General features: G+C 50.1%; 1 protein-coding gene across 10 annotated transcripts in view; it reads right to left on the bottom strand.

Annotated features, from left to right (window-relative positions):
* Positions 1-16,113, bottom strand: part of WWOX (WW domain containing oxidoreductase) — an 891,989-nt gene extending 875,876 nt beyond the window's left edge. For 4 of the 10 annotated variants that reach the window (XM_043898112.1, XM_043898111.1, XM_043898114.1 and 1 more), the window contains exons 1-4: positions 15,764-16,110; positions 9,723-9,787; positions 8,237-8,294; positions 5,597-5,775 (exon numbers count right to left, since the gene is read on the bottom strand). In XM_043898112.1, the coding sequence (XP_043754047.1) occupies positions 5,597-5,775; positions 8,237-8,294; positions 9,723-9,787; positions 15,764-15,870 (409 nt within the window). In that variant the 5' untranslated portion in view covers positions 15,871-16,110. Of the gene's footprint in view, positions 1-5,596; positions 5,776-8,236; positions 8,295-9,722; positions 9,788-15,763 lie in introns of all 10 variants that reach the window. The other 6 variants (XM_043898108.1, XM_043898110.1, XM_043898109.1 and 3 more) reach the window with 4 other exon arrangements.
* Positions 16,114-16,454: the final 341 nt, after the last annotated feature.

Raw genomic sequence — 16,454 nt, 5'->3', positions numbered from 1 at the left:
GTACTAATTCTCAATTTTTACATAATATTATTCAAGGACTTCTTTCAATACTGTCAAAAATCTCAATAGTTTCTCGGAATAACTGCCAAATCATTTCACTTACATGGGTGTATTTGATCATAAAAGAGAGATAGTCACAAATGTTTTTCATTTAAAATGGGGGTCTGAATTCCCAAAAGATCATTTAGATTACTTCAAAAAATTCCCCTCCACTTAATAAGCACCAGGTTCTTAAAAAGAAGATAAATGTCACGATCCCACTAGTTTAAATCTTGTTGACAACCAGAAAGGAGACTGCAATCCGGCATTTCAAGATCCCAAGTGTAATGATCCCATATGAGGGAGTTTTAACCAAGAAAACGACTCCAAGGCACCCTCTTGGCCTTGAACGTATGGGATCTTTTGGAATAACTGGGACGGGGGGAGTCAATGGTGTGATTTAGGCCAGAAGGCAAAATTTAGTTACACTAGGTGTAGAAATGAATAACAAAGATCTGAGGGTGGAGTGGAAGGGATTCTGGTGGGTTGAAAACCTTCAGGATGAATACACTTTTCCACACGAAGAAAAGCACTCTTCTAGTATCACCGTACAATTGGTAGAATTTACGCCAGAGATGAATTCATCGTGGTGATGATTTGTAGATAAAAGAATACAGTGAGTACACTTCACACTGGAATTTCAACACATGATTTTGGAACAGGACCCCAAGCTCTAAAACACAGGCTCTCTAACCAAAACAACCAGTTTCAACATTCAACTCCAGCACTCTGTGATTCCAGGCTGGAAATCTGATACCTCCATTTTGTTTCAAGAACAAATTTGGGGTTGACTTTGATAGTGTGAACATACATCTTTTTTTCATATCTCAAAGTATATAAATTTTGGTATACAAGTATGCACACAAATATACACACATTATTAGAATTCTTGTAATAAACCTTAAGGAGATTTATCATATATAACATAAACATCAATAGAAAATGGACATGTTGGTCCTAAAATACATTTTACTGGCATATACTGAGGTGGCCAGCTTGTATTTGTTCAGGGGGAAAAAAACAGTTTTGTTCTTGTTAATGGGTCCTCTGACTCAAAAATCAAAAGCAGGCCAGGCTATTCCAGATCTCAAGTCACAACATTTGAGACAGCCCAGCGTTATCAAGGTCAAAGAAATGTTTCACCCTGACTACACTCCAAAAGGGATTTAAAAATCAAATTTTAACCACTGCTGGTTTTAAGACTGGAAGTTGGGGGTTTCCCTGGTGGCTCAGGGGTAAAGAATCCGCCTGCCAGAGCAGGAGGCAGACTCGATTCTTGATCCGGGAAGATCCCACGTGCCGTGGAGCAACGAAGCCTACAGCCACAGTTCTCAGCCTGTGCTCCAGAGCCCCAAAGCCACAACGGCTGGGCCCAGGGGTCTAGAGCCCATGCTCTGCGACAAGAGAAGCCACCACAATGAGGAGCCATGCACCCCAGCTAGGGAAAGCCCGCAGAGCAATCAAGAACCAGTACAGCCAAGACGAAACAAAGCTTTAAGAAGCTGGAAGTCGGGAAGAAAGTTTCCTCATCATCGCCAGTGCACAGCAGACTGAAAATAGCGAAGCTGCGTGCACACCCTCGTCAACAGTTCTCCAGTGGCTGTGACAGAAGCTGGAACTCTCTCCTCAGGTGCCGTGATGATAACTCTGCCCCCTGCAACCATCCGCACGACTTCCAACCAACGTGCCTGCTCACAGGAGACAGCACGCAGGGCAGGCACAGCCCCACGCGTTGGCAGCCCCGTGCTGGAAGGGTCTGGCCTTTGAGGAGCACAGGCAGCCCTCAGGTGCGAGAAGGCAGCAGTCTGCACTGAGCTATTGACAGGCAGGGGCCAACAACCAGCTCGATCAAAAGGCCTGAGTCCCAGGAAGCAGCTATGGGATCTTCCACAATGGGAGACCCCCAGTCTCTGAAACCCCCTCTCCTGGGACTTGGCGGGAGACTCCGTCTGTGTTGAACCATCACCGTGCTGAAGCCACTTCCATTCATTTCTTTTACCAGATCGGTTCCGTCGCACCACGGACTCCAGGGAGCTACGGACGCCTGCTCCTTCCTGGCCAGCGCTACACGGAGCACAAACAGAAACGACCTCCCGCCTCGTCTCTCTGGGTCAGCGGGCAGAGCCAGGCTCCGGCCGCAGGGTCTGTGAGCAGCAGCTCTGGTGCACGGGGGGACTGGCCCGGACACTGACGTGCTGAGCTCCAGACAGCGGTCCACAGCCACAGTGCTCCATCTACAAACGCCTCCGGGTTCAGATCGTGCTCAGACAGAGCTCGAGGGGACAAGAAGGCGAGTTCCAGAGGAGGTGACGTCCCAAGACTTGCAGCTCCCTAGAGCCAGGGGAGAGGGCACTGGTGGGGCTTCCCCAGGAGACACGTGGGATGCTATCATCACCCTCCTATGGCCAGGGCCTGGGTCCCCAGAGGACAAGTCCAACAGAGCAGTGTCCCGTCAGGAATTCAACCAAACCATCACGGGAAAACACCGAATCTGTAAACCAACGTTTATAAAGCTGATCAGGTTACCTATGTTTTCAGCTGTGGAGTCACCACTCTCAAAATAAAGGCTGGTATGCTTTGTGACAGCCACCTCTGCTCCCAAGAGCACAGACGCCCAAGAGGCTGAAGACTGGGCAGTTCCCACATGGGTCACGGGCCCCCCTGAGGGGCAAGGGCAGGCCAGCACCAGCCAAGCTCCCACAGAAGGTGGGTCCTGAGTGCCCAGGAGTGGTGGAACAAAGACGCCCAGGTCGCGCTCTCGCCATGGCTCCGTGTGAAGGGGCAGAAACAGAGGTGATAGCAAGGTCTAAACTGGCGTGTCTCACAGTTCAGGAGAAGGGAGGGCTGCCCCTGAAGGCACCACCTCCCAGGGCAGGGACAGTGCACGGCCGCGGCACAGGATAGCAACGCCGCCTTGGAGACGACTGCAAAGCCACGGGCCTGCCTTCAGCTCTTCTCTTTTAAGCCTGCTGGCGGGGCCGCAGTGTGACAGTTACTCGCAAGGATCTTCGGTCCAGTGTTATTTCACAAAATTAAGGAAACAAATCTCAGGAACTCCCCCAGACTTGGGCTTCTCAAGGGTGGAGGGGCCCCAGGGTGAGGAGGCAGAGCTGAAGGCAACTGAGGTCAGAGCTGGGGACAGGGGGGCAGCGTGGCGCCCTGAGACCCTCCCCACCTCCCTCCCAGCCTGAGCGCAACCACTCGCCACCACATGCTACCGGACCACAGGCACCCCTGTGCAGGGTTCACAAGACAACTGAAGAACAGGGACAGGGAAAAGTCAGAGCTGTGAAGAGCCAGAGTCCCCTCCGAGAGGCCCGAGGTCTGCTCTGACCAGTAGCATGCTTCTTCCCCACGCTCCAGAACCTCCTCCTCCCTTCCGACCACGATTCGATACCCCACCACACGGAGCTCTCCATACATTCCGGTCCAACCCCTTTGGTCCTGTATCACGGCTTCCCAGGTGGCTCAGTGGTAAAGAATCTGCCTGCCAAGCAGGAGACATGGGTTCGATCCCTGGGTCGGGAAGATGCCCTGAAGAAGGAAACTTCAGGGGAAGGATCCACTCCAGTATTCTTGCCTGGGAAATCCTTCAGACAGAGGATCCTAGCGGGCTACAGTCCATGGGGTCTAAGAAGAGCCCGAAACAACCTAGCAACTAAGTAACAACAGCCACGTCACAAGCCTCCTGTGGCAGACTGTCAGCAGGGCTTCCCCCAGACGCGAAGGTGTGCCACGTGTCAGACAGAGCCAAGTTTGACCACTTACACACAGACCATCAGGAGTCACGCCTTACTAACGAAGGGAAAAACTGTCCAGCCACAAGATTAAGGGAATGAGATCTTTTGGTTACTTCTCTGGGTAACTGAGTGTTACACAGATTTGACTTAAGTCCTTATTTTTTTCTTAATTATTCTACGCTGTCTTAGTCCACACCCTCACAAAGAGTGGTCAACACAATCAACACGACACAGTGTTTCTTGGATAACTGAGGGTCTAGCAATTATTTTTAATATAGCATCATCAATTTTTTCTATCGATGACAAATATGTAGAATTGATGCCAATGTGATTCAGAAAATTGGACTGAACACATTCTCAGTCCAAGATGAGGTCCGAGAGTTGATTTTTAAATAAGTCCCTTTCAATTAAAAAAAAAAAAGTTTCCATTTGCTTCTTTGTCTTAATAGACATGTGATAGTCAAAAGTTCTGCTCTGAGGCGTCCCTGGTTAAGAGTTGGCCTCGGAACGCAGGGAACACCTACTTGATGCCTGGTCCAGGAAGACCCCACCTGCCATAGAGTAACTGAGCCCACACGAAACTCCTGACAATGCCAGAGAGCCGGTACTTCACGAGAAGTGCTGCAGCGAGAGGCCAGCACACCGCAAGGAAGCACGGCCCCTGCTCATCACAGCCAGAGACAGCCTCATGCATGCAGCAGCAAAGACCCAGGGCAACCAAAAAGCAACTGAACGAATAAATAAAACTATAAATTAAAGGAGGATGTCCAGTCTTATTTCAAAAGGAAAAAAAAAAAAAGTTCTGCTCTGGGACTGTAGCTTGTTAGATTTTTGACCCTGCACTCTGAAACAACTGAAGCTCTAAGAAAATGTCACCACCTGGACTTGCCCTGATGATACCAGGAAATGTTTCTGCGAGTTCAAGAAGGGGTCACCAAAAATTATGGAAGCTGGAGAGAGAAGACCTGGAGAGGCACAGAAGGCTGAGGACCCAGAGCTGGTCAGAGAGGCGGCTGGGAGGAGGCAGGGCGGGAAGGGGCTGGGGCTGCGCAGGGTCTAAGGACAGAGAGCCTGCCAGAAGACAGCGGAGCACAGTTCCACGTCCTGCTCCTGTAAGCTAACCTGAGGCTGCGCGTCCTCACTCGGGGCAGCGGCACCTACAGACTCAGACGCTCACGTCACCGGACCCAAGGGAGACGAGATCACGTGGGGGGTGATGGCGGGGCCATCTGTGCGGCCGCGGTTTCTCTTTCAGCCTGTGACACCCCCGGGAGCCCTGCCCTCGTGACGGTCACGGTGGGGCAACACGGGCCACCGAGAGGTCAAGGCAAGGATGGATTCTGCCACTCTGCAGAGAAACAAGATCCTGCTTTCCAAGGAAAGGGATGTTCTCGGCGACCAGTGGCCACCCGCTGTGCCCTGTCCCACAAGCACCACACACTGCAGCTTCCAAGAGCCTGCTACCAACCAACGTCAGGCTCAAGGGACCAGGTGACTGGACTGTGTCTGCACAGCACGCAGACCATGTCAGAAAATCCCAAACAGAGCCTGCCGCCTCTCTTAAGAACCAAAATAACCACTGTCTCCTATGACTGCAGCATTTGGAGAATCCAGGGTCAGCCCCTCCGTGGCCTTCCTTCCGTGGAAACGCCGGGACCAAAAAAGCACCCGGGACTTTAATGACCCGAAGGCTGAAGAGCCTACAAGTATCTTTTAAATCAGAGAATCACTGAACAAAACTTCCCCCGGCCAGAGTGGATCTCATCATGCACGCAACAGAACAGCAGCAACCATCACGACTGCCGGCGGACACCCACCGATCCCCGAGTTCGCCCCAGTCACCACGACCACTTTGCCGCTGAGGTCTCTGCCCTGGAGGATCTCCATGGCCGTGGTGCTGCCATCGTATCTCTGTCTGGTGGTCGGCTTCGTGGGATTGTCGTCCACGGTGAATGCCAGTCTTGGGTCCAAGTAGGTGGTTCTTTTGTTTATGTGGCTGCAGAGGAGAGGAGAAAGCAGTGAACCCACAGCAGTGGACGGAGGCGTTTATGACCACAGGACAATCCTCCGGTTTAGGCTAGGCAAACTCCGTTTTTCAGGGACTAGAAAGGCTCTTTCTTAACCCTGGAAAGACCTGGGGTCTGTTTGATCTATGTCCTGGGCTCCAGAAGGAATAACATCCTGCCTAGGAAGATAGGCATCCAAGCTTTTTCTTTGGAACTGCCTGTAAAAGAGGTTGTAATGTACAATAAGCGCTGCCTTGTATCCTCAGGTCTCAAAAACACACCAGGCTTGGGGCTCTTTAATTAAGTCATGCAAACGTGGCTATAAGATCTGCCGGTCACTCTTGTCAGCAGATTTCAGTTAAATCTCTTATATTCAAGGGCCTAAGCACTTTGGCCACCTCATGCGAAGAGCTGACTCATTGGAGAAGACCCTGATGCTGGGAGGGATTGGGGGAAGGAGGAAAAGGGGACGACAGAGGATGAGATGACTGGATGGCATCACCGACTTGATGAACATGGGTTTGAGTAAACCCCGGGAGTTGGTGATGGACAGGGAGGCCTGGTATGCTGAGATTCATGGGGTCGCAAAGAGTCGGACACGACTGAGCGACTGAACTGAACTGAAGAAGATTCTGAGTAGGAAACTCAAAATTGCAAAAATAAATATGAAAGTGATCAACTACTAAAATTTCTAAACATTTTCATTTTAAGACTATACCCGCACATTCTAATTTTGATTTGGAGCAGATCTAAATCTTGTAGAAACAACAATTAAATATATCGATACTGTAAACAATGTATTAAAACACACTGGTACATCCTATTCATACAGAAAGACTGGTTGCTCCCACTGAATAGGATTTGCTTTACACATTTTAAATGTAACCTTGGGATTCGAGGTACGCCTCAATGTATCTTGAAAGCTATGACAAACTCTCCAGAAAGAAAGATTTCACGACTGAAAATGTATTTGTGGGAGTTCCCTGGCGGCCCAGTGGCTAGGACCCAGGGCTTTTACTGCCCTGGCCTGGGTTTTGATCCCTGGTCTGGAAACTAAGATCCCAAAAGCCTTGCAGTGCAGCGAAAAAATATATATATAGGTTGAAAAAATGTACCTGTAATGTGTATGTAAAACTAAATAGATTAAAAATCTATACTCGTCACCCCATAAACACTAAGAGCCGAGAATAACCCGACTTCCATTTGACTTTTAACCACAGTTGCCAGGTAAGCATCCTGACTCCAGCCATGCAGACGACAGAGCTCCCCAGAGCCTCGGTCACCCTGGCTCACAAACATGCACCCCTCTCCCAGGCCCTCAGCGGCTGCACCCCGGTAACCAGAAATAACCTATGGTGAAGTCCTCACGCCATGGAAACAAGCCTGGGCTCTTCCCACAGGGAACTGCTGCTAAGTCTATCAGCACTCTAACAGGATCAGAGCAGGCGATGACTGGCCAGGCAGCTGAGCGCTGGCCTGCCTTAGAGCATTTTGGGAACTGAATGAGTTAACACCACAGGTATACGGTAACTTGAAACACACCTGGACCATGCTAGGTGCTGGACACATGGTTACTGTTGCTGTTTGTTATTGTAATTTATTCTGAAGATAGTGTTACAGACAAGGATGCTCAAAACATTTTAATTATGGGCACACCTTGGAGATGTTGCATAGTGGGGTCAGTTCCAGACCAATGGAACAAAATGAATGTTGCATGCCATAAACTGAGTCATACAAATTTTGTGGTTTCCAGTGCATGTCAGAGTTACATTTACACTACAGTCTACTAAATGTGCAATGGCATCGTGTCTAAAAAACATACATTCCTTAATTAACAAATACTTTACTGCTAAAAAATACTAACCATCATCTGAGTCTTCAGTGAGTCATGACCTTTATGCCACTGGAGGGTTTGAAATAGTGCAAAAATCACCAAAATGTGACAAAGACACTAACTGAGCAAATGTTATTGGAAAAATGGGGCCAAAAGGCACTCAGGGTAGGGTTGCCACAAACCTTCAATTTGTTTAAAAAAAAAAAAAAAATAGTATCTGTGAAGTGCAACATGACAAGGTCTGCTTGTACGGATGCCACATCACAGAAATTTAACAGCATCAATGCCCAGTAGGTAATTTGATATATTATAGTATATCTATATAAAATGATACAATATACAAGAAAATAAACATCATTTTCTTGAAAACTTTCTAAGGATATGAGAAAATGCTCACAAGAATTATGTGCCAAAAACAGTTAACCAAACAGTCCACCCAATACATTCTTTTTTAAGTATATGTACAGAAAACATTGAAGAAAAAAATTCAAGAATTGTTAACAGTAGTTACTCTTGCTGGTAAGATTACAATTACATACTACATAATATTTTTCTACAATGTATACACTTATTACAAAAGCAAGAAGGCCAAGAATAGTTTCTTTGTAGACACTTACTCGACAAAAAACACTTGTCCATTCTCATCGGTTTCTTGCTCCCATCCGTAGGGCAAATCTGAAAAACAGGAAGACGGGTCTGCCTGGGGGAAGGGTGGGATGAACTGAAGCCCCGCCCTTTCGCCACAGTCCCAGTCTCCCACCAGACCAGCAGGTCGCAGGTTCCAACTATGGCAGGTACAGAAGGCCTGTTACCCCAACCAGACTCCACATTTCTGTCTCTTGCTTGGAAAGTAAGACTATTTCATTCTTTTTAGTTTTATTGATGTATGCTTGAGTGACAATATTGTGTTAATTTCTACTGTACAGCAGAGTGACTTAAGTTTTATATATATGTATTCTTTTTCCTATTCTTTTCCATTGTGGTTTAATCACAGGATACTGAATACAGTTCCCTACGCTGCACAGTAGGACCTTCTTTTTCATCTATCTTATACACAGTAATGTGTATCTCTTCCTCTCAAGCTTCCCTGTGGAAGTCACAAGCCTCTTCTCCATGTCTGTGAGCCTGTTTGTTTCACAGTCCTGTTCATGTGTCGTGTTTCAGATTCCACATATAAATGATATCACATGGTATTTGCCTCTTTCTGACTTCTTTCCTTAGCATGACAAACCCTAGGTCCACCATACTGTTGCAAATGACACTTCACTCTGTTTATGGCTGAACAGGATTCTGCTGTACACACACACCTCTGTCCATTCATCTGCCGAGGAACATGCAGGTTGCTTCCATGTTGTGGCTATCGTGAATGCTGCTGCAATGAGCACAGGGGTGCATGCATCTTTTTGAAACAGAGTATTATATGGGTATATGCTCAGGACTGGGACCGCTAGGTCACATGATAACTCTATTTTTAAGACTATTTCACTCTTCATCATTCTTCAACACTCCCTCAGCTCCTGCTTTTCACGAAATCCTCACTGGTTGCTCCAATCAACGTGAATTCTCCCTTGACTGAATTCCCAGAATGTATCTACACTACAGGAGGCAGCCAGTACCATTTGTGTGCTGACTTGTGATGACTCCTATTACAGAGCAGCTTCATTTTTTCTTCCACGGGTACATGCTGTCTTTTCAAATAGACCCTCAACCTCCTGAGGGCAGGGACCTCCTTACGTCTACTCCATGGATGACACACATACTCAGAAACACCTACGAGTCACCACAAGCTTTGTGGAATTCTATCAAACACTGGTATGCTTAATTCCAGGATAGGAACCAATGACATTTTCACAAACAGTGCAACCACGGAAAGACTTAATGAACTGTGAGTTCAACAGCCCTGTTATTTTAACACTTTATTTTTAAGGCCAGTAAGAAATCAGCACTCCACTCAAAACTCTTATCACTTCCTTCTACCAAATCCTACAAGCTCCCGAGAGGGAAGGTCCAGTTCCTCAGCAGACCCTCTGCCTGTGACAGTGTTCCCATGTGAACCATGCCTAACATACAAGGTTCTCTGCTTTATGACAACAACATACAAACCTCCTGCGATTCGCTTTCTTTTCCCAGTCTTTGGATGTTCCCACTGGGTCTTCTCCTCAGTGTGACTGTTTAAAAAAAAATCCAGAGAATAAGAAAAGTTACACTTCTAAAATTCTAAAATACACTTCTAAAATTAATCCATGGCATTAGACTTTTCTCTCCCCAACATAATTCTCTCTCAAGAGTAGTCAAGTCAGACGTTCACAAAGAAATATTCAGAACATAAGACAGCTATTTGCAACAGGTCAAATTCTCTAAGCTGCAAGCAGCAGTAGTCTGGTAAAAGCCTGCATTTATGAACCGGTGGTGAAGACAGAGGAAGAAGATGGGACCCCGGTTGTGGGTCAACTCTAGAAATCTCGCTGAATATCTCAAAATATCTAGAGAGATATTCTGCTTTGTACTTGTTTGTTTTATTCCAGGATAGATTGAAAATTTTCAGTCTAATTTATAATGCTGACATGTAGATATAATTTAGATACAACCTTAATCTTAGTGGTTTCCCTGGTGGCTCAGACAATCAAGAATCTTCCTACAATGCAGGAGACCCAAGTCAACCCCTGGGCTGGGAAGACCCCCTGGAGAAGGGAAAGGCTACCCACTCCAGTATTCTTGCCCTAACTCTGGTGGGCTACAGTCCATGGGGTCACAAATCTTCTTCAATGTTTATTCTGTCCCTAGATTTAACTTCAAAGTGTGTTTTAAGTGCTGATTCCTAATTTCATCCAAGAGGAAATTAAGAAGTGGTAAGATAGCCCCAAAGGTCAAGTTACTTAGCTCTGGAGCCTCAACTTCCTCATTGGCAAAATGGAAATAATCTTAGTACTGATTTCAGGACAATGTTATGAGGATACTGTACAAAAAGGGTTGGACACGGTATCTGACATATAAAAAGCCCTCAAATGGTCTACTATTTTGAACAAATCAAATATACAAGCTGGTCTGACTCCCATGCCAAACTAGCCTTTCATCTCAGGAGAGCATATACAGTTATCATTCAAATTCAAACCACAAGGCAATAACAGACTAGAGACACCTGTCAACAGGTGACCTAGTGTCAAGAAAAACATAAAATTACTTAATGCCAGAAAAAGCTGCATGTTGCAAGAAGCATTCCAAGTTCACATGCTCAGGCCAAAGTAGAAAATAACACCAAATCACTGACAACCAGATGACAGAACAGTTCTCCTGGAGCCATTATTTTAAAGAGAATAAATACAGAGAGCAAGTAAATGCTCCTGGAAGATGCTGACGTCAAAAGCAGGGTCTTTCTAGGAACTGCCGGCTTCTGGTGTTTTGCAAACTCTCAGTGGCCAGCACAGGGACACTGTGGACTTTGAATTCAGAGGGCCACACACCCGAGTTCCCGCACTGCATACATCCAGTGAGGCGGTCTCCCCAGCAGCACAGGGAAGCTGAGATACTGGACCCAGGACAGCGACTGGTGATGGGTCAGATCCCTGCACAGAGGGCATGGGCAGCCCTGCTAGGAGACAGGAAGCCCCGACTCCCTAGGAAGGGTAACCCTGCTCCCGCCCCGGCACTCCTGAACGGGGGGACCATGCTCTGCAGCAGGGACCATCCTCGGCACTAGAGGGTGATGAACGGCATCCCTGGTCTCTACCCACCAGATGCCAACACAGCTGCGGCAACGGCAAGGCTCTGCAGACACCGCCTCATCTCCCACAGACTCAGGGTCCCGGTCCTGACGCCCACATTTCCTGGTCCCCCCACTCACCAGCCTCGTGCCCTTGGAGAAGTTGCTAAACCTCCCTGAGCTTCAGTTTTCCCATCAGTACAAAGAGAGTAATAACAGCCCCACTTCCTGGGGTCAGAGAAGCCTCAGTCAGTCCACGTGTGTGAAGAACTAAGATCTGTGCCTTTGACAGAAAAGGATTATTTGAAATAAATTTCATATAAAAGTTAATTAAAAGCTGTTCCCTTTCCACTGTAACCTAAAATGACTTTTTAATGAACAGAAGATTACAACATGTCCCCACTGTTATCTTATTCTCCTTCAAAAAGATGTCCTTTTATTTTTCTTTTCATTCAGCAAGCTTTCTCTTTTTCTTTTTGTCATTTAAAGAGATAATTAACACTGATCTTAATGTAAAACAAAGGGATCAAAATTAAATTCACACCACATTACATGGCTATCACTTTCAAGTATGCTCTTCTAAGGTTTTGGGGTTTTTTTGAAGCTCAACAGGGAGACCCAGAGCCTCCTGCAGACAGGGACCCGCCTCCCACTGGGCAGGCCGGCCATCCTTCTTCAGGAGCACAGGGGGACAGGGCGGAGGCCCCGAAGACCCCCGGGACTGCGCCAGGGCCCCCAGCACCGAGCCCCCGCCCCCGGTTAAGGCAGAGGGACTGCCCTGGACGGTGTCAGGGCAGCGAGCAAGGCCCCCAGCTCACTCTGGTGACCAGGCTGCCTTCCGCCACAATACTGGCCCTCCCTGGGGGCATGTGAGCCTTCGAGGTCTGTTAGTGGGGAGGCCGAGGGGCTGACAGATCCCACACGGGAAAGGAGGAGCGAGGCTGCAAGGGGCTTTCCCACGAGACCCCAGAGATCAGGCTGGGAGCTGCGGCCTCAGTCCTTGGCTGGGGCGGGGGGCATCCCACAGCAGTGGGAGGAAGGCCCTGGGCAAAGGGAAGGACTCCAAGGGCAACCTTCTGAGAGATCGGTCAGGTTCCCCAAACCCCGAGAGACAAATGACTTTCCAGAACTGGGAGTGAACAAAGGCTCGGGATGCTTGCAGGTCAGCAGAGCTGGGGTCATTCTGGACATCCTTCACCCCGAGCAAAGACCAGAGGGCTGGGTGGAGAGGAGAACATCTGGAGAGAGGCACCCACCACCCCAGCTGGGAGCCTGCCAAGCTCTATCACCCCAGTCAGTATCAACAGGGCCAACCACCACTGGGGGGCCCTGGGGTGTCTTCCAGGGACCACACAGGCACCACAAAGTCCCCCACCCATGGGCTCCTGGAAGCCCTCAGTGGAGCCGGCGGGAGCCTGCAGGCCTTACTGAACGAAGGAGGTGGACACCTTCCAGGAAGGAAGCGGAGGGAGAGGTCACCCAGCAGAAGGCGAGGCGCAGGGGGTGAGAGGCAGATGGGCAGGCAGGCAGGGGTCCCCACATGGAGGGAAGAGGCTGCAAGTAGCAGACATTTTTTCTCTCTCCCTTAAGCGGCAGGAGGAAACCAACCACAAGTGTCAGATTTTTTTCTCTTAAAATTCTGTGTTGCCACACCACCACCTGGTTCCACCTGAACTTAACTTTTCTCAAACCTTGAGCTCACCAATGCGTTTTTCTTACGAAATGTCTTTCTTAAGCTATGTTAATGAAACTATGTATTTGATTTGGAATTTGCCTTTCTTCAAAATGGTTCCACCTAAGACTAATTTTTTTTCTTTTCTCAAACCTTGGGCTGATAATAGTTCAACAAACCAGTATTCATATCAATTGTTTTATGGCTGGGGGATGAACACCTCATGCCATCCTATCTCAAAAATGCATATTGTGGAAGAGGGGCCTGGTGAAACTCCTTCAGCCTTGAGGTGTCTCCCTTATCTGATTGGTGATAGTTTAGTCACTAAGTCGTATCCGACTCTTGTGACCCCATGAACTGTAGCCCAACAAGCTCCTCTGTCCGTGAGATTCTCCAGGCAAAAATACTGGAGTAGGTTGCCATGCCCTCCTCCAGAGGATCTTCCCAACCCAGGAATCGAACCCAGGTCTCCTACACTGTAGGCAGATGATTTACTGACTGAGCTACTTACCTGATTAATAGCTTCTAACAGACATAAAACATCCGGCTAAAGACTAGCAGGGGGGCACTCTTTCTGCCCCCTTCTGATGTCTATGTCAGAAGTTTTCTCTGTCTCTTTTACACTTTAATAAAACTTTATCACACAAAAGCTCTGAGTTATCAAGCCACATCACTGGCCCCAGATTGAATTCTTCTCCTCCAAAGGCCAAGAATCCTGGCATCTTTCACAGCTCAGCAACAACCTTTCAGGGAGACAGCAGAGTGACCACAGCCACAGGAGCCTCCGGACTGAGCATGAGGCCCCAGGTGAAACCTGAAAGGGAGCTCTGGGGACAGAGGCCAGAACGGGGACAGGCCCGACCCAGAGCAGGGGAGGCCCCGGAAGCCAGGAGGCAGGCCCTGTGCATCTTCGCAGCCCCGGGGCCCAGAAGGCCACCCGCCCAGGGAGGCCCAGGAGACCTTTGCTTGATGAGCTCATTTCCTTACTCCCTGTGGACTGATCTTACACCTCCGTGATGCTAAGCATGGGGGACGGAGCGGAATGAGGAACGGTCCCTGCCTTCACGACGCTGACAGTCTGGGCAGGGACAGACAGCAGGCATGGCCGAGTGGAGCGCAGAGAACTACAGACAGGGGAGCTCGAGATGCTAGGAAGAGAGGGCAGGGCCCGTGCACGGGGACGCCCTCGTGGGCAGAGACACTGAAGGTCAGCTCTGAGGCATCAAACAGCCCTTCAGGCAGAGGCCACAGCAACAGCCAATGCCCATCCAGGAGCCGCCCGGAGCCCCTGGCTCCCTCTGGTCCTTCAGAGCAGAAATCATCCTTCTAAAGACACACAGCCGAGCTCACTGCCTGGCCGCAAGGCTTCAGTGGACCCCGGGGGTCCTGACCGTGGAGCCCAGCGCCTCTGAGGCACAGCAGGGCCCTTCCTCCTCACCAGGGTTCAGGTTCCTGCACCACCACGACACAGGCCGGGCCTCGGTCTCTTCTACCTGAGCTGCCCCTAGACCCGCCCACTTCTACCTGTGCCCTAAGGCAGGGCTCAGGGGCCAACTACCCCCGGCACCTTACCACCTGCCCGCACAGCTCATGCTGGGCACACTGCCACTCATCAAACACACTGTGTGAGGACCACCTTTTTTATTTTTCGGCCACAACAGGCAACTTGCAGGATGTTAGTCCTAACCACTGGACCAGCAAGTGTAAGTCCCACCAAACGGTCTTATTTATCTCAGTAAAACCAGCGCTCAGCAAAGGGCCTGGCGCAGGATACCTTCCTAACGTGTCTTCAAAGAATGAAGCAAGGTCTTTTCCTCCTGCTTTTCTTTCTAGAAAGCCACCAAAGGCAGCCAGCGTGGCTCACAACCTAGGGCAGATCAGATTCACCTGGGAAAGATTTCACAAACTACCAGCAGGGACGGGAGGCGGAGCAAGCAAATGAAGAAAGAAGAATCACCTGCTGGTGGAAGAAGGGAGCAGAGCCCGGTCAGTTTCCCAAGAGTAGAAAATCACTGATTTACTTCCGTGTTTCTCAAAGCCATAACCTGCCTTAGCTTGGAAGCTTAAAAAACAGAGACAGTCCCTACGTGGGGTGTCTGCTGAGACCCCAAATCTACAGTTATGACGGTCCTTAAGTGATTCTAGTGTCAGGCCGAGACGGTGCTGTCAGCGGCCAAGAGTGGGACCCGGCAGAGTTTGTTCAGGCCTCAAATAAAACTCTCCAACCAACCTCTTAACAGATGAGTAACCCGTGAGAGTTATTCCCACGGCCCAAGGGCACACAGAAGAGGCGGGAGAGAGGGCCTCCTGGGGCTTTCAAAACTTTCCCGAGAACTACAGTAAAGCTGTATTAGCTACATTTTATATACAGGCATATACATGCTTACATACATACACATACACACACACACACACAGACAGCTCTACTAGGACGTTTGTTGCAAATACACACTCCCAGGTGGCCCTTCTAGACCCCTGAGAAGGAGCAGAGCGTGCTCATTTTTCCTGACGTTGGGGAAAGGAGATGCAAGCAAATGCATCCCCGCACCGCCGGGCACTGCCGCCTCCTGGGCAGCAGAGGGCGTGTCTGGGGGCCGCCAGGTGACCCCACGCTGGACAGCAGGGCCAGAAAGCAGGATGGGGCCCGTCCTCAGGAGGCCGGCAGCCCTCACTGCGCAGGCCTTCCCCGCGCGGGCAGGGGTCCGGAGGCAGCGTCCGTCCCGGGACGCGGAGCGGTCAGGGTCCTCCGCGCGCCCCGGACGGCCCCCTTACTTGGCATAGTAAACCCAGCCGTCCTTGGTAGTCCTCTGCTCCCAGCCCGGGGGCAGCTCGTCCTCGCTGTCGGTGTCATCCAGGCCCGCGTAGCGCAGGGCTGCCATGGCTGTGGGGGAAGCGGTCGCTCGCCCGCCGACCGCCGGGTCTCCGCGCCCAGGAACTCACTCGGGCTTCAACCGCGCGCCGCGCGCCCCGCACGCTCGCGCCTGCGCACCGCGCCGCCCGGGGCCTCTCGGCCGCCCGAGCCGCCGAATCCGGGGCCCGCACTTTCGCAGCTGCCGGAGCAAAGGAGGGCGGGGCCTCAGGAGAACGGACGGGGAAGAGCGGAGCAGCGCGCAAGGCGGCTCGGCTGGAAGTAAAAGCCGGCGAGTGCCCCGTTGCTCCGGAGGCGGGGTCGAGCTCCTAACCCCGCCCCGCCCCAGGCCGGGGGCGTGAGCATCCAATCTCGAGCCAGGGCTCCGCCCCCGTTGCTGGGCGACCCGTAATCACTTCCGTGTGGTTCTGGCCTATCCCGCAGGCGCTCCCGCCACTGGGCATCCTGGGAAATGTAGTCTGCGAGCTGGTCGGACTAGCACACCGCGCAGGAAAGGGAGGAGGCAGGTGATGCTGACTTTCTAAGGCTATGCCGCCCGTCCGGTGTTAACGGCAGGAAGTGAAGGGTCTTGCTCAGAAACCTTCCAGAGCTTTC

This window comes from Cervus elaphus, chromosome 4 (genome assembly GCF_910594005.1).
Source record: "Cervus elaphus chromosome 4, mCerEla1.1, whole genome shotgun sequence".
Lineage (NCBI taxonomy): Eukaryota > Metazoa > Chordata > Mammalia > Artiodactyla > Cervidae > Cervus > Cervus elaphus.
This window is presented reverse-complemented; position numbering and strand designations above follow the sequence as displayed.